Below are 18,568 nucleotides of genomic sequence, written 5' to 3' on the forward strand. Positions count from 1 at the left end.
AGTATGATTGGAGAATAAAAATTGTTCGTTTAGATCGTCGAAGAAATCTACCCTTCCAATTTTGGCCCTGACATTTTTATCTTTCTCACTCTCCCGACGATTCGAAAGACAAATTGATGCTGTCGTAGTTGGATCGATCCAAGAATCAAAGTTGAGAGAAAAAAAAAAGATATGAAGAGAGAAAGAGAGAGAGAGAGAGAAAGAAAGCGTGAAAGCACACACGTCTTACAATCGCTTTTGACTGAAAGCTTCGTCTCGTTTTTCCACCCCAACCCACCCCTACTACTTCCCGGATATCTTATCGTCATTCTCTCACGAAGACGTTCGTTCTTGTCCACTCATCTTTCTTTCTAGCATCACTCGATTCTTCAAAAATTTACTCGCTACGCGATTCTCATCGGCCTTTCATCAAGCTAAACAAATCTTATCGTTTGATGGAACAAAAGAAGGTTTTGTCGTATGATCGATAGCTCTACATACACTACTACACACACATATATATATATATTTATGTGTGTCACGAAGAACACTACTTTGAAAAAGGGATTCATCCATCTTATTTTTTCTTTTTCTTTTTTTTTTTTAAAAAGAAAACCTAAGAAGATATCAGAAATATAAGAAGGGATGAGAAAGTTAAAAAAGAACGACTTTTATTCCAGATCATGATAATCACATGTTAGGAAAGCTAATGCATTATTCAACGAATGCACTTTCTTATCACCTCGCTAATACCAATTCGCTGGATGATAATACTCTCGAAGATATCGATCAATCATTCACACGTGTCAATAACAAACGATATTTTTCTTGCTTTCTTTTCCTTGTCTTTGGGCTTCCTTCTTGGAATTGAATTTTTTACCGCTGCTTTTCTTTTTCGCGTATTGTTTTTACTCTTATTATTTACGATCGATCGTGTTCGTACGTATAAATAAACGGCGTAATACGTTCTATACTCGTTTGTAACGTGCACTCACGCGAAAAGGATTTGCCAATAAAATCGCCTATGATTTCGAATAAATGCACCAATTTAATTATTCGAGTATGTGTGTGTGTTTTTTTCCTCCCTTTTCTTTTCTTCTTTTTTTTTCTTTTTTTTATGGATTAATCTCTAACGAGGAGAAAACGATTTAACGAGAAACTATCCATCCGCATGATCTTTCAGTAACAACACACTGCTTGGATTCGAGCCTAATGGCTCGTTGACCTTTCGGCACCTGTTGATTGTCGTTTATCAACGATTTGTACGCGCAGATTTGCCCGTGGATCGGTATAGTCGACCAAGTAAAATGAAAGCTTGTCCGTTTCTCTAGAGATTTGTCTGACTGTCTCTCCCTCTCTGTCTCTCTCTCTCTCTCTCTCTCCTAGCTATTTCTAATTCACCGAGATGATCGCCTCTGGCTTGTATACTCACCATTTCTCGTCTCAAGTATTGCAGTACATATTTTTCAAGTAGAGCCAAACAATAACCAAATTGTTACGTTATACAATTTTTTTTTTAATTGTTCGTATAATATAAAATTTACTTAAACTTTAAACGGTGATGTACTTAGGGTTAATAATTTCATATCATATTTTTTATTATAATATATATATATAATTATTAGAAGATTGATAATTAATGAAATATTAATAAGTAGTTAGGTGTTAAATTAAAATTAACGAAAGTATAATATTAGGTGTATTATATTTTTAATATTTATTTGAAAAAAAAAAAAGTTAATTTTGACACGTATATGACAAGCAAAAGTTCATTTTTTCTTTCTTTCCCTTTAGACATTTTCTCAACGTTAATTTGAGATGACGAATGATAAATAAACAAAAATTGAGAATCTTTTTCTATCTTTGCACCTTCGTTCCCCCATTAATTCACTCTTAAACGTTTCTTCCTGACGCTTTTAACGAACAAACGTTGAACCTCTGTGGAATCATAATTTCTCGGAATTACTAGAAATACCTTGGGGAAATGGAAGATATTCTCCATTTGAGAATAGCAATGTCGTTAAAGAATATTAAGGATTTCGAACGTGTTTTGGAAGACGATTGGAATCGTTTTTGACGATATTATTGTTCGATCGTTGAAACTTATAGCTTATGATATTGCTCGTTATGTCGTGTACGTTGGAAACGAACGAATATGTGTTTTCGTTAAAAAGAGAGAGAGAAAGAGTATGCGTGTAATTTTTGTATAAATTTTCACTCGTAGTATTGGATCATTTATAAAGACAAAAATTCGATAAACAATTCGTAGATAATATATAGATTAACTGTTATTTTGTAAAATTCAAGAGTACTTCGAAATACTCGAATATCGAAATCATACGAATATTATTCGCTATAAAATATTGAATATCCTCCAGCTATCTATCGAAATAACCTATATGACTTATTAATGGAGTCACACGATGTACTTGCGATTAGTTCAAATGAAAACGAAACACATTCTAGCGGCCACGTCAAAAGTAAAATTTGATTTTTTCTCTCTAAACAAAAAAGAAAAAAAATCTAAAGAATATGCCGTAACAATTGGGCAGAATTTTTTTACCGATTAATCCCAAAACACGCAAGCAAGATTTGATCCTTCGAATCCTCGACAAAAATTTTATCGGCTTACTTGTTCGTTATCATGTAAAAAAAATCTTTCGATTACTCTCTTCTCTAAAAATCTGGGTCAACATATTTCACTGCTCTTCGATATTTCGATGGAGTTTTAAATATAACGATGTTCATATAAATTTCAATAACAAAGACACTCTACCGATGAGTCCTTAACGTTATAGCACTGTTTTATCTTTTTATAATAGAATATAAAGTATAACAAATAAAAGAGTTTTCATTTGATGCTTCAGATATTAAATATATGTTGTTCGGTCTAGAATAATAAAAAAAAAAAAAATACAAAAGAAATGAAACTTAAACGTTCTAATCTCGATTGAATATTTTAACGTCAAAGATGCTTCCTTTAAATAGAACAAAAATTGATTCCAAATAAAAAGAAAACAAATTATAAGAATAATACATTTATAATTTTTCTAATAAATTTTCCGACTCATCTCACGAAAATGAATAATTGAAATAATGTTTTCTTATTACAATTATACAATCCTTTGCACGTACAATAAAATGGTTGAATTATTTCAAAATTTAGAATTATGTATATTCGAGAGACAAATCTTAATTAGAATAATAGGAAGAATTTTAAAACGAGCGTTAACGACTCGACTTAATTCGACGATAAAAATTTTCACGATGCTCAAATGTTTTCGTCGAATGAACGAACAGCCGAAAAATAAAGAAAGAAAGAAAGAAAAAAACCGTGGGGTGGGGTGATACTTTATTAGAATGATTTGGTTTCGGAGGGTTGTACCCCCGTTTAGCATTTACAGAAGATATGGGGAAAGGGAAGGGACAGGGGGGTGGGAGGGGATGTAGGGGAACGTAAGGGAGGATTAGAGACATCGCAACAAATCAAGCGAGTATAGCGCGAAGTTTAAAATCATCCTCGTGGGAGTATTCTTTCCCTTACTTTTTTGGTTTGTTCTTTTTTTTCTCTCCATTCTCATGGGATACGTTCTAATACACGTTACGCGTTTTATTTACATTTATTAGTTACGAACGACGACGACGATCTTTATTCCCAGTTAAAAAATCATCTTATCTTTTGCGTAATTTACATATTGATTATATATACGACCAAGGATAAATTAGAAAGACTAAAAATGCTAAAAGGGAAGAAGAGATGTATTTTAGATAATCGGTAAGATACTTATTAGGATAAGAAACGAAATTGTCTACTTATTTACGCATTTACATATCTGGTACAGAGACATGTAAATTTTATCGTTCGAGAATAAATGAGCTACTTACTTTCTTTTATTTCTTTTTTCTTTTTTTTCTAAATTACCCAGTACGTATAAGTCTAATTTCGAAAGAAAATAAAAAGAGAAAAGAAATTATTCGATGGTAACTTCAGCTACGAATAAAATTTGTATCTTTTATACATTTATATTTTTAATGAGACAATTGTTCTCGTAAATTAATCCCAACAAATTTGATTATTAAATGATATTTATCTTTTTCTTTTTTACGTATTTAATATAAATTCAAAAGAAAAAACAAATTAGTAAAAACGATGCTCTTATTATTATTATACGATTAAAAATATTTACATATATATATAAATTCTATCGATTTTTAATACCTAATCAAGAAATTTACGACAAATCAAATATTACTTTTTTTTCTTACGCATTATTCGATCTATCGTTAAATTGATCACATTTGTTTTATTACGAAGTCATTATATTTTCCCTTTCCCATTTTCCAAATAATAAATCAAAATAATGATGCGATCGTTAAGGTGTTAATAGAAGGAATTTGGAATACACAGGTATAAAAGATATTGTATGACAAAAATAAATTGAGAGAGATAGAGAAAGAAGATTGATCCAAACTAAACAATGCGTCTCGCAATAAAGAACAAATCGAATGATACTATCACCGATATTGCAGTGACACGTTACCTCCGAACGAATTATATGTCATAAAATTCACTATATGACATATTTGCAATGTGTTACCTGACAATGGTATGGCATATGCCAGTATAGGTCATTGTAGAGATTTTACGATAGGTCGTTATAGAACTTGCAGGCGACCACTTCTCTCTGTATTCTCTACAACCCACTAATTCTCTCTCTCTTTATCTTTCTTTCTTTCTATTGGCCTGTCTCACCTTCTTTCTCTTTCTCTCTCCCTTGAAATAAACGGGGTTCTATTTCGCTTCTAATTAAAAGCACTGGATTTCTACTGCGACGTACGCCGAACTGCTATTACCAGCACCACCATCACTAATACAACCACTACCACTACCTACAACTATAGTTACAAATACAACCACTATTACGTGTAAACTGGATACCTGAAACTAGTCTTCTTCCTATCGCATAGCAATATTCCTTGTACATTTGTGGATGAGACATTTGCGATTATATTTTAATACGAACAAAAAGAGAGAGAGGGAGAGAGAAAAAGAGAGCTCGCGTTTTAATATCGTATGAGTTAACATCTCCCGTAGACAAAGGCCCCCCGACTTGATATTCAACCGTAGTTGTTAATGAGAAAACTCGAAAATTGTTATCCCTCGAGATTTGACCAACTCAACATTTTAAAGCCTCTACTTATTATTCCCATTTCGAATATGTATTTGCATCTATATATGTCAGCGTTGTTACTTTGCGAGAAAACGTTAATTCATGAAATGACCAGCTAAATCCTGAAATATCTAATTTCAATACTTTTGAAAAGTTTATTACTCTTTGACGAGTAATTGAAACTTGATTTATTTACTTTTTAGAACATTCGAAAAGAAATTTTTACTCTCGTTTAAGTTCATTTTTCTAACTCTACTATGATTCTCGAGCGTGTCTATCTCCTTCAATTTCGAATGTTGAATCCTTTGACTGTTGCATCGGGAATTCCTCCGCATTCAATTGCTTTGTATTAGCTATTTCTCTCTCTATCTCTCTCTCTCTCTCTCCTCTTCAGATCTTGAAACGTGTTTACTTTACCTTTGTGATGACGGAACTCTTACCGTAGTGCAATAAACTTTGATCCATCACTTCTCTTCTTTTTTCTTTATTCTTCTCTTTTTCCATGAACACTTCCCCTTTTCTTGTTTATTCGTAATCGGTAACCTTTGTAATTAATTTTTTTTTTCAAAGAAAAGAAAAGAAAAAAAAAGATAACAGCGCGTAAGCATTTATATATTTTTGTCCAATTAAAAAGGAATCACGATGGAAACACGGGTTCCCTTTTTGCGATTTTATAGAAAATTATTGTACGATACGCGACGTAGATAAAAGGAAATTCGTGCGTAGTGTTGCACGATAAATCCATCAAGGTTGTCGCATAAAATATCGGTACAATTTTTCGACCGATCTTTCTTCGTTCCATATTTCTTTCTTTCTTTCTTTCTTTCTAACTTTTTTCTATTTTGTGTTTTCTTTTCTTTTTATCTTCCTATCTCTTACTTTATCATTTCTTCTTTTCCACTCGTATATAGGTACGTACCTACTCGCGGAAATTTCTCGAGAAATGTCGGAAAAGAAGAAAAGCAGAAGAAAAAATAATATAAAAGAAAAAGATAAGAGAGGGACAGAGAAAGAGAGAGAGAACGTGTGTGTGTGTGTGTGTGTGTATATGCATATGCGTGAGTGTATAAATATTGGTACTTATCTACGCTTGCCATGCAACTTCACGAAGAATGGAGCATCCACGGTGTATTATGATAATCATATGCAAAATACGAGAAAACGCATCTTTCAAGAATCACGAAAAGTATTCGTAGCCTTGTGTTATCCTAGAAATGGTTCTGATAGATGAGCCAACCATTTCACAAAAAGCATTTGGAAAAACATCATCGTTAAGTCAGTTCTGATTTCTTGCTGATACGTCATATCGATCGTTATCGAGTATCATGATAAATGAAATGGTTGATAGCATTTACATTTTTCTTCTTACGTATAATTATTACAGTTAATTTAACATAAGTCAAACAAAATTATACAAATGAATTTCATCATTTATTTTATAATTGAAAATAATTTGTATAGAAAATAAATCATAAAAATTCATTGTTCCAATTTGTTTCGTTAATTCAGTCCAGTGTCATAATTATCAGCACGTATAAATTTATTTTATTATATAAATAAATGTAGAGATCGAGCGAGGAAGAAGAAAATGATTTTAAGGAGGAATAGGTAATTTAGAAAAATTGTTCCATGATTCGATAATACTTTACACGTATTATATGTTATCACCAATTCCTCGCTCGAGATAAAGAAAAAGGGGGATGCGCCAAGTTGGCACAAGAGGATCGCGTCGTCACACTCTTCGTGATGCGGCATTTTCTGCGGACAAATATCGACGACCAACACGGATATATTAAATCGCGCGAGCACGAACACACCGTTTTCTCTCATCGAATATAAGCGAGCTTCGCAGTACGTATTATGTATCGTTTACTCGTTCGTGTGTGAACAATATTCGAGAGAATAAGTTTACAAATGGAGAAAAAAAAACAACGGTATAGAAAAAAAACTGAAACAAAAAATCTTTACAGTTCAACGAAACAGAACAATTTAACATGTGCTATGGTGTATCGCAAAATTATTCGAATAATATTTAAAATCAAATCATTATTTACATTATTCTATAAATAAAAAAAAATTAAAAAACAATAGAAATTTTTAAAAGGAGATATTAAAAAATCAATATAAATTAGAATGAGAGAAATCAAAAATATACGATTAGTATTTTGATGCAACGTTATTATCATTATTTTATAAAAGAAACAATGATCATTATAATAAAAAATATTTGGTTAAATAAAAAGCAAAAAAAAAAAGAATTTATCAATACTTTAAATAAATGGTCAGTATTTATATAAAAGTATCAGAATTGCATTATAGGATTAAATATCAATGCTACGTACTGGATATTTAACTCTATATATTGATTATTTATTTTTAAAACAGATTAACCAAAGGTATAAATAAAATAACCAATTTTTATAAATCTTTTTGTTATACTCCAAAAAATCGACCGCGAACGTTAGATTAATTTCATGATATATTTACCTATAAATACCTCTTATTTTGAAATGATTGATTGTCCAAAATATATTAGGTAGTCCTATAACCCCTTAATGTAAGTAAAGTACATTAGAATATTAAAATAATTGTTAATTAATCGATAGAAGTGTCTGTTGTTGTTTAAAAGCTAGGTGTATACGATCTATGTACCGTCCCCTTCGAAATCCACCGTTGAAATGAGACGTTGTCCTCTATGAAAGTACTTTTATTGAAAGTTGTTTATATGACTTTCCGAACGTTACGCGTGTATATAAAGGGTGTCATACATCTAATACATAAAATTCAAAATTGTAACGTTCTGATTTTAGTATTTTACCTTCGAATTCACCACTGCGCATGAGCGGTTAAATAATTGCATAAAAACGATAAAAATACTTAAATTTTAATAAAAAATCTTGTTTATATGACAATGTATGAGTCTAACAGAAGATTTCAAAAAGGAAAGTACATCGAAAGGTACATTCATATTTTTATGTTACATTCTATATTTCCATCGCCTAATCAACAATTTTTTTAATCCACTAATGCACTCCTCTTATATACTATTTCAAAAATAAAACTGAAATTATTTGAAAAAGAAAGGAAGAAAGAAGAAAGAAACATACCGAGTTGTATAAATCATTGTTTTTTGGTGATCTGGTAAATGTAATATAGTTATTAAAAACATTCGGTTAGTTTCGTGCATAGAACGTAGATAGGATACCATAGATAGATAGATAGATAGAGATAACACACATCGATCAAACGTAATATTGCTGATATGTCAGATCTCCCGTAATACTTGCTCTCTCTCGTTCTCTTTGTTTCATGTTACTGGCAGTTGTTCATGATCGATAACTGCGCGGACGATTGGAGGATCGCGATGACCTGGCAAAGGATCTCCCAGATTTCGGTGGAGTTGTTGATCTGCGCGATCCATCCGATACCCGGGGAGTATTATTTCCTATGGACGACCAAGTTGGCGAACAAGGGCGGTGATATAGGCTCCAAGTGGGTGCCATATGACGTAACCCTTTCGCTACCGATGTTCCTTAGACTCTACCTCATCTGTCGGGTGATGTTGCTACATTCGAAGCTTTTCACCGATGCATCCTCTCGCAGCATCGGGGCCTTGAATCGTATTAACTTCAACACACGTTTCGTCTTGAAGACCCTGATGACCATTTGCCCGGGTACCGTCTTATTGGTCTTCATGGTCTCATTGTGGATCATTGCTTCGTGGACGTTACGACAATGCGAAAGGTAAATCATTTCTGTCTTACTTTCTTGTTTATTTTTAATTTTATTACAGAGATAATTATTATTAGAGTAGAAAGTTAATTAGGCTAAATTGTAACGTATAGTTAATACATTTTTCTATTATTTTTAATTGTAATTTATATGCATAAAATATGTATGACTGTAGCTTATAATTGTATTGAATCTTAAATAATTTTAGCAATTAATTCGATGTCTTATTTTTAAATAATGTAATATTTATTTATAAAGTGATCATATATTCTCTGTTATTCTTCGAAATGGTTTACCATTATTATGAAATTACTTTGGTACATATTTTTCAGACAACTGCCAAATTATTTGACGAAAAACGAACTGCAATTTTAATACAATGAATTTAATATCAAGGCACAGAATTAATTGTTGCATCTAATATAATGTAAAAGTTTTAATAGGTTGCGTTTAATGAATTATATCTTAATTTCGAAGATTTGTAGATTTTTGTATAACTTGGCCTAATTATATGAATTATAGCAAGAACATAATATATTTTCCAGAATATTCTCAACTTCTGATATAAATTTGACATTTGATATTGAAGTTGATTTAAGATTAAGTCTTATTTAATACGATACACGTGGGTATGTATCATAAATTATAATCTATCAAACCGTCTAGAATATTTTTTCTGATTTTTTTTTTACAGAATATATATCTCGAAAGTACTTCTAAACACGAAGATTATAAAATCCGAAGCTGTCGAAATTACGGTATTCGTTGGGTAATTTTGATTTCGTGCCGTCGAATATAAGTAAAAGATACTTGTTTCCTTTTTTTCGCGAATCGAAATAAGTAAACACGAACGAATCGTTTGGCCATAAGAGAAAATACCTAACAGACACGAATCGTCTTTACGAGGTATTAATTCAAGAAGTTTCGCAGAGTTCGTCTTACTTAGTCGGCCGATAACGAGGAATTAAATCGGAAATTTCGACATTGTACCGTTAAAATGATCGCTCGGTATCGATAGTGAATCTCTCGAGATTCCAATCGGCGTAATTAAATTCTTACGTAAATGGCAGAGTCCTGGAAGGAAAAGAAATAATCGATCTTATAAATGTCATACGTTTTAATCAAAATAAATTAAAATACGATTTCAATCCGTTCAATTTACGTTTTTATTACTGTTTTCTTTTACGATCGGTGATAATTGAAAAAGTAGATTATTATTTCAATTTATTCGATTTAATTGTTTAAACAAGAAATAAGATACCGATGGGGTACGAACAATTTTTTATTAACTTTCCTTTTTTTTTTTCTTTTGTTTCGTTTTCTCTTAGTTCAATTAACAATAATCGTTAAAGAAACAAAAATAAATCATTTCGATCTATTCGATTTGTTTCCGGTAAATAAATTATTTCCATTTCGTTAGTTTCGCAATTCCGGTAGTACCCCCTATAACTTTAAGATTTTACTCGCATGTATAAGCAAAAATGTTTGCTCCTTTTCTGCTACCCATTTTCAAGTGACGTTTTCTACCGGCTCGATAAAACCTTCCGGCCTGTTCCTTTTTCTCTGTTTCACTGTCTTTCATTCTTCCTTTCTTTCTTTCTTTCTTCCTCTTTCTCTCGTTACATTTCTCTTTGTTCTTATATTTCCCTTATTTTCCCTTCTCATCCTTTTCCCTTTTATCCCTTTTCTTCTCTTCTTATTCCTTCGTTTATTCCTTCCTTTTCTCTCTTTGGCCTACTTAATGGACGAAACTTCTTCCGCTTTTTTCCCTTAAACTGAAATATTTATCACCCTTGGAATATTTATAGTTGGTACGTAACTACTTAGAACTTTCCGATAAATCTTCTGGACGATCACCAAGGATAACAAAAATTCACCTCACATAGATTAAAAAAAAAAAAAAAAAAAGTAAGATAAAAAGCAGAAAATTTATCTATATATTCGGTACATCGTTCCTCAACCTAATTCGATATTCACCCTTATGAAATCAGGAAAACGACGTCTCGTAATACGCTAGACACGTCCCTGACCGATATGCCATTTCTTTCTAACAAACGATTCGAATTTCTTGAAAACATAAATTCTTCTACTTCATTAATCTTCCACGTTTTACTGTCGGTGGTCCCTGGTTAAACTGGGAAACTAATCTTAAACTTCCTAATCTTAATTGAATCCTATAAATATAGAATTTTATGTAATTTAGAATCAATAGGAATAGCCCCTGTACCCAATGCTGCTTCGTGTTTATCTCGTGCACGAAAATACGATTGAATTCTAAGAGAATTTACATCGCTGTTAAGATTTAATGAAATCAATCAGAGAAAAATCGATAACCTCGTTGTATCGATTTCCACATTTTCTCCGGTCGAAGGTCATTTGATTATCAGAATCGAATAGGAATTCCCAGGGTGTTCGTTTAAGATCAATTGATTTGTTGATAAAAAAACAAAATATTATATATATATATATTTGATCGAATGAAAAATACCTTTGAGAGATCAATTAGGTTGTTCTTTTTTCTTTCTTTTAGTTTATTCAATTGTTCTTCTTTCTTTTTGTTTATAGTATAAAAAGCATTTAGGCAAATCTGCTAATAAAGTTTAATAGTCGAGTGATATGGCAAGGTATGCAAGACCGAACGGAACGAGTCTTCCCTCTTCTTCATTTTTGGATATCCTTGCAACCCCTTGAGAATTGCTCTCTTGTAAAACGAGAGAAGCTGAACGCAGATGTAGGTATACAAAAGTTTCCATTGTTCCTTTTCAAGAAACTTTGGGAAAACGTGTCTCTGGAGAACTTTAGCTTTCTTCGTTATTTCCCTTTCGAAGAAAATGTTCGCTTTACGTTAGATCGTATTTCGAACGGTGATCCTTTTCCAAAGATTTAACATATTTCTAAGTTAACATAAAACATTTTAATAATGGCATTCGTAAATTTTTACATAATATAGATTTTGTATTAATAACTAATATAACATTACAAACAAAATGTTTAATTGTAAGTTTATTACGTAGTAAATAATGTTAATAATTATCACGAATTTCAATCTATCGTTTAAACATATCAAAACATGCATGTATATGTATAATCATATAAATAAGAACACGTACGTACCTATATATATATACACGATAATTAACAAATATAATTACACGTTTGAAAGTCTGTACTCGATGAAATTAACTTACAAGCTGAATAGGGCAATTAATAGCTTTTATATCATTTTCCATGATTTTATATCTATCATCCAGCGAGGTCGAACTTTATGTGATATGTTAATGAGAATTTAATTTAATTCTTCGTTTTATCGTTGGCTCTGATTTGAAAAGGTTACAAAAATTTAAAGAACAAATTAGATTATTCGAGAAAATATACGCAAGTAGTAGTTCATTGATAGGGAAATCAAATAAAATGATAACTTTACCTACTCTATAAATATAAGATAAACATTTGTATAAATAAAAAGGGATAGTTTAGGATTCTTCAAACCATATAATAATAAATAACATTAACATTCTGCTAGGGTAGCAATTCCTATCAACCCTTGGACCCCATCAGACCAACGATGCTCGACATATTTCGATTCTACGAATCTTGAATGGAATCGAATCCGCGTATTCTAATCCGAGAATCGTGTTAGACATGTAAATCGTAAATAGAAGGGAAAGGGCTCCCGAGGAAAACGGATAAGCTGTGCCCGATACGATCGATAAGTTTCTTTGCTTTGTGTGTCTCTATGTACTACGTGTATGTGGGTGTTTCTCAGTAACATCGCATTTCGCAAAATGTCACGCGTGAAACAATATAAGAAAACACTATATATAATATTTCAATATTTATTATTTAATATCAATTATATATTATTCGTAAGTTCACATTCATAAATCATAATTTAACAAAAATTTTGCATTAGAAATATAATTATGGGTGTTTGAAAATCATTAGAAAAAATATATTTGTCTCAGGGTTGCTGGGAAATACTCTTTTCATAAATGCTCATTTCAAATTTCAAAATCGAGCGAGTATTTATGTTACTTTTCTTTTTTCTTCTATTTTTTAATATACCGTATCGTACATAATGCGGCAAATCTGAACGAATTGAAAAAAAATATGATAATAAAATGATTCGTTTGTTTATGCGAATGATCTATTGTATTGGCAATCATATCACGTTTCAATATTTGCCAATGTAGGTTCCACGACGAAGAACATGCGAATCTTCTTAATGCCATGTGGTTGATCGCCATCACGTTTCTCAGCGTTGGTTTCGGTGACATCGTACCGAACACGTATTGCGGTCGTGGGATAGCGGTTTCCACCGGAATGATGGTAAGATTTTACTTTTACATTTTTATCTTATTCAAATGATTCCTCGTGATAACGCAGCGTGCCTTAATTTGAAATTTTCCGAAAGAACGTTCTAATTTAATTTCATATTTTTTCTAATCAATTATTCTGATTTTTAATAAAAATTAATATGCACGTTGTATATGCATTCATGAAAGTAAAATCGATGGTAAACCGTTGCAACTTAATTAAAGTCGATGTTTAGCCTTTGAAGCTATGCATAATATTATTATAATCTTGTCGTTGAAAATAATTGTTTAATTATAATCAAATAATCTAGGAATAAAGTAATCTCTATTCAAATTTGAATATTAAAATATATATATATTATATTTATATTATATTAATATTATTATTAATAGCGTGTTAGAAAATATGTGATAAATGTAATTATAGATTCGTTTGAAGTCTAGTTGAAGTAAAGCTTTTTTTTGTCAATTTCGTGATATTTTTAAGCGAAACGAGATGAAACAGAAATTCATACGCGTTTGAACAGATATACCGTTTGAAAAAACAAATAATGATATCGTGAAATTGAGGAAGATACCACTTCCCCGCGTAATCGTCAAAATAAATAAACAGCTTGGCGAGGACATGATTGATTGATATAAGCCGGAGGCCAGACACGAATTTTCGTTTCCAAGTCGTTTACCATGATCCATTTGATCTCTCCAGAAGGATATCTAATAGGCTTCAATGACGACATCGTGAATTCCGCTTTACCGTTCATTAATCTTCATCCTGATGCATTATCGATACCCAGGGAAAATGAAAAATAGATATAGATTAGGTATATCTACGCCGGTGCATGTGGCACTAATTAATTCAATTCAAGATTAACGATTTCAATTGCAATATTTCATTGATGCACTCAATTTTACTTATTATGTTATTACTATTTCAAAGTGAATTCAAATGATAAGCGAAGTGAATTAATAAACCTACCCCAAGTATAGTTCGTCCATGATTTATGACACATCTATAAAAGAACAAAAAGAAACGAGTGTATCGTCTATACAAGTTGTAACTGAGCCGGACTATAACTTCGTTCCTTGTGCGCGGATAAGAAAAAGAAATTTTAGATGAAAATTTTGCATTGTTTAACGATGCAGTTGTGCAACGAAGCAAGTACGTTAATGTGACTGCGCTCTTGACAACAAATTTTTTTTATCACTTTTTATATTATTTTATTAATTATTTCTTTATTTATAATATATTTTGTATATTTGCTAGAAGAAGAAAATTATAATACGATTCAATTATTGTTATAGACACATTTTAAAATTATTTAAATTTTGTTAATTTATTGAAAAGATGTCATAAATTATTGACGAAGTATTTTTTTTTCGTATTTCTAACATTTAATATAAATATATATATCGCAAATAATAAAAATAGTTTTAATTGAAAAAGCAGAATAACTTTGGGTGTAGTTTATATCTCGAGTATAGGATTTTGCTGGCACGAAAACAGCAATCCTAGGCGTTCTTAGATATATCGAAGAGGGTTTACGATAGTAACAGCAGTGTAGAGTCAAGTAGAGTCGGCGAAAACGTTTTAAAGGGGGGCAACCAGCCGGGCCATAACAAACTGTACTCATGCCGAGTCTAATCTTCCTCGCCGTGAGAGAATATACCAGTTACTTATCGTTATTGTTTTACCATGCTCCAACTGCTAATTCAGTGGCACAAATTTTCAAGGCAACACCGCGAAGAAGCATTAAACAATTTAGCCAGAAGGATTACGTTGCAAGAAGCTAATTTCCCGTTAAAGTTCAATTAGATGAATGCATAATATATATGAGAGCGTGAAAACCAAAATAACTTAAAGTCATTAAAAGTGACTAGATCATTGTAGATCACTCGAATAATTGAAAATTTCAACCGAAGAAAGGTACAAATCATTTCATTTAAAATCTTAACTTACGATTAGATCATTTTGATTCTCACCCCATTGTCGACATTAACAAATATAATGTTTAGATTTATTACAACACTTGGTAAAAAATAGTTGATCTTAAAAAATTACATTTTTATGATTTAGACTTATCTTTCTCATCTATAAATGGGATGCATTTTAATCCACGCGTCGATCATTTTATTGTTTCCATTTTTTTTCGTCTTCTGGATCGAATCGTTTAAGAACTTAATCTGAAGATTTGCTTACGTATGCATAAGAATAAGAGATCGAAAGAATAAAAGATAGAATAATCTAGTATTATCGATTCGATAATAATCATACGTCTTGCCTATGCCTCCAATTTATAAATTCCCATATTTTTTACCATTGAAAGGAATTAATACAAAAATTTACCATTAGTTTCTTTTCTCGCGTTCTTTTTCTTCTATATTTTATTTGTGAGAAAAGAGAAATATTTTAAAAAAGGAAATCCTTCTTATTTTTTGTTTTTCAGGGGGCAGGTTGTACGGCTTTGCTCGTCGCTGTTGTTTCCAGGAAACTGGAACTTACAAGGGCGGAGAAGCACGTTCACAACTTCATGATGGACACGCAGCTAACAAAAAGGGTAAGAGCTCGTTTACTTGTTACCACCTTGAAATATGAAACGAATATTTCGTAGTCGCGGGAGTACAGAAAAGTATACCATTAAGGATGGAAAATAAAGAAGAAAAAAGTATGATAAGAATAGGAAGAAAAATGCGATGAAAGAGTTGAAATACGAGGTGAACTTGGTTCTATTAAAAAATTCATTTAAATAAAAATAAATTGTCAACTGTTTGGCGCGAGTCTCGTCGGTAACAATTTTAGATTAGAATCGTGACGAAAGGTAACGACAAACGATTATCGGATATTCCTTAATTAGTTTAATAACTTCATTGTTTGCTAAAACAACGGAACTAACTTTTAAGTCGGACTTGTTTAATTTTCGATCAGAATATAAGCGTATCGATCGGCAGGTTCTACTGGGTCGTTGAAAGTCGTTCGTTACGATAAGTTCGTACGGCCGCGCTACGTAGGGCATTTTTCTCGACTGTACATCCGGATCGAAGCAAGAAAGCCTTTAGCGAGCGACTACTGAAATAATCACTAGCCTCTGATATTTATAAACCCTGCAAATATCAAGGAGTGATTTGATATAGTTGCCTACGTGCCGTGTTTTATCGACGAGCATTACAAAGTCGCGTATATATTTCTCAACTTTTCGACCAGAGAGACATTCGTCTTACGGAAAAAAAGAAAATGTTTGAACGTCTATACATTAATTAAATGATGGAAAGTGCATTGAAATGAATTTACGATTTCAGCTGAAAAATGCCGCAGCAAACGTGTTAAGAGAAACGTGGTTGATCTATAAGCACACACGCTTAGTGAAACGCGTCAATCCTGGCCGTGTTCGAACGCATCAACGAAAATTCCTACTGGCGATATACGCGTAAGTTGATTTTGAAATTAGTTGAAAGTTCGATAAAAGTCGATTGTTTGTAACGTTTAATGATAAGAGAACGTAAGTTAATTAGCGTCCTCGCATATGTACTATTTAAAATAAAATTTGATTGCAGACTGAGAAAAGTAAAAATGGATCAACGGAAGCTAATGGACAACGCTAATACGATAACGGACATGGCCAAGGTAGTAAAGGAAAAGATAGCGTCCATCGATCGTGGTAAAAAGCGAAAGTGGAATTGGCCGTGAGTGATTATAAGAATAAACGCAAGGTATTAGATGCATATATATACACACACACACATATATATAGATATTTCGCCTTTTGCTACGATCGAAGCGACGACGCGATACGAATCTGATGAAAATTCTGGAATAAAAACAATTCATTGGATTAACGAGGAATGGTTGGGGGCGTGCGTTTGCATTGTTATTATTGTTGCCGGTGTAAACCTACTAGACGCAGAACACGGTCTACGAGATAGTCTCGGATATGAGCACGCGACAGGACGGGCTAGAGGAAAGGCTCGTGAGCGTGGAGGACCGGTTGGTAAACCTAGAGGAGAAACTGAGCACGTTGCAGAGCCAACTGGAGATGCTGCCGGAGGAGCTGACGCGGTGCCTAGCGCAACATGCCGAGCGTATGGAGCAGAGACGCAACTTCCTGCACCCGGACACGGCGGTGGCGATGGCGTCTTCCGGTGGTGCCGGTGGTGGCGTCTCCGCCGGTAACAGCCTCGGTTTGGGCATGTCCCATGGCGTGTTGGCTGGCGGCAACGCCTCCGGTCATCATCCCTTGGCGAGTTTGGCAAACTCGCCTTCCCTCCTGCCGCACTCGAGAAGCGTGCCTAGTGGCCCGAGCGCACCCAGCACGATGTCCCTTCATCCTTGGCCGGTGAGTCCGGTCCTACCACCTGTCTCTAGTCGTACGCCTCACCTCGTCCCGGAGACTGGTCGACATCACGGTCACTCAACCGTCGTTGCTACCATCTCGAGCAGCACGCATACGGCCGCGCCGACGGCTGCTACGACGACGACGACGACGACGACGACAACGATGACGTCGATGATGAGCACAACCTCGCAGTCGACCACCAGGCTGACCTCCCAAGCCGGCATGGGTGGACTCGGCAACAGCCAAGGCTCGGATACGTCCGCGCACAGCTGAGTTTCATCACTGCAGCCGCAGCATTCTTACTAAACGGGGATCCTTCGAGACCGCCTCCCTTTCTCTCGCTAAATATCTCTCTCTCTCTTATCCTTTCTACCAAACGACGATCCCATCGCCTATTTCTTCTATGAGAGAGAAAACCGCTACACAATTCCCAACCAGCACACCTCGACGAAACAATCCTCCTCCTCTCCCTCCTCCTCCTTCACGATGGGTCCAATCCTTTTACCGATTGACGTTGCCTATTCGCCTAAATAATGCAAAGGACGGAAATGTTATTATCGATTAATTGATTCGGATCGATCGATCGACCAACCGACCTTGCGAGAGACGAGGGTACAATTATATCGGTTCTGTGCGAACCGAGAAAGAGAAGGGAGGATACTCGAGGCCGGTTTCTTCCAATCGTTGCTGCGTGCTGCTGTTACCCTGCCCAACTTGCGTGCCTGAAAACTTTTTTCTTATCGATTAAATATAGATTCGACAACACGGAAAAGCTCCACCTGATATCTCTCTAATACCTTGAGTCTAGTACGCGCGGACGGGCACGATGCTGCGTGTGCGTGTTAGCTCCAATGGGATGTGCTAAATATGCGTTCAAGGAATCGTATCCTTTCGAGATAAACTCGCTCTATGCTCGACAATTCACAAATTTTTCTCATTCGTAATAGGATCAGCATTCATCATTTTTATCATTCTTTTTTTTTTTTCAAATATTTGTCATGAAATATTTTCTTCTAAGTATTTGATAATCCTAATAATTAAA

The 18,568-nt window shown here is 33.5% G+C and overlaps 1 protein-coding gene across 7 annotated transcripts in view; it reads left to right on the plus strand.

Annotated features, from left to right (window-relative positions):
- LOC122520155 (small conductance calcium-activated potassium channel protein) overlaps positions 1–18,298 on the plus strand; it is a 143,845-nt gene extending 125,547 nt beyond the window's left edge. For all 7 annotated transcript variants that reach the window (XM_043640158.1, XM_043640159.1, XM_043640164.1 and 4 more), the window contains 6 exons: positions 8,473–8,894; positions 13,076–13,211; positions 15,643–15,753; positions 16,493–16,620; positions 16,748–16,817; positions 17,092–18,298. In XM_043640158.1, coding sequence (XP_043496093.1) covers positions 8,473–8,894; positions 13,076–13,211; positions 15,643–15,753; positions 16,493–16,620; positions 16,748–16,817; positions 17,092–17,799 — 1,575 coding nt within the window. In that variant the 3' untranslated portion in view covers positions 17,800–18,298. The remainder of the gene's footprint in view (positions 1–8,472; positions 8,895–13,075; positions 13,212–15,642; positions 15,754–16,492; positions 16,621–16,747; positions 16,818–17,091) is intronic.
- The last annotated feature ends 270 nt before the right edge of the window (positions 18,299–18,568 follow it).

This window comes from Polistes fuscatus, unplaced genomic scaffold, assembly GCF_010416935.1.
Source record: "Polistes fuscatus isolate 324 unplaced genomic scaffold, CU_Pfus_HIC Scaffold3, whole genome shotgun sequence".
Taxonomy (NCBI): Eukaryota; Metazoa; Arthropoda; class Insecta; order Hymenoptera; family Vespidae; genus Polistes; species Polistes fuscatus.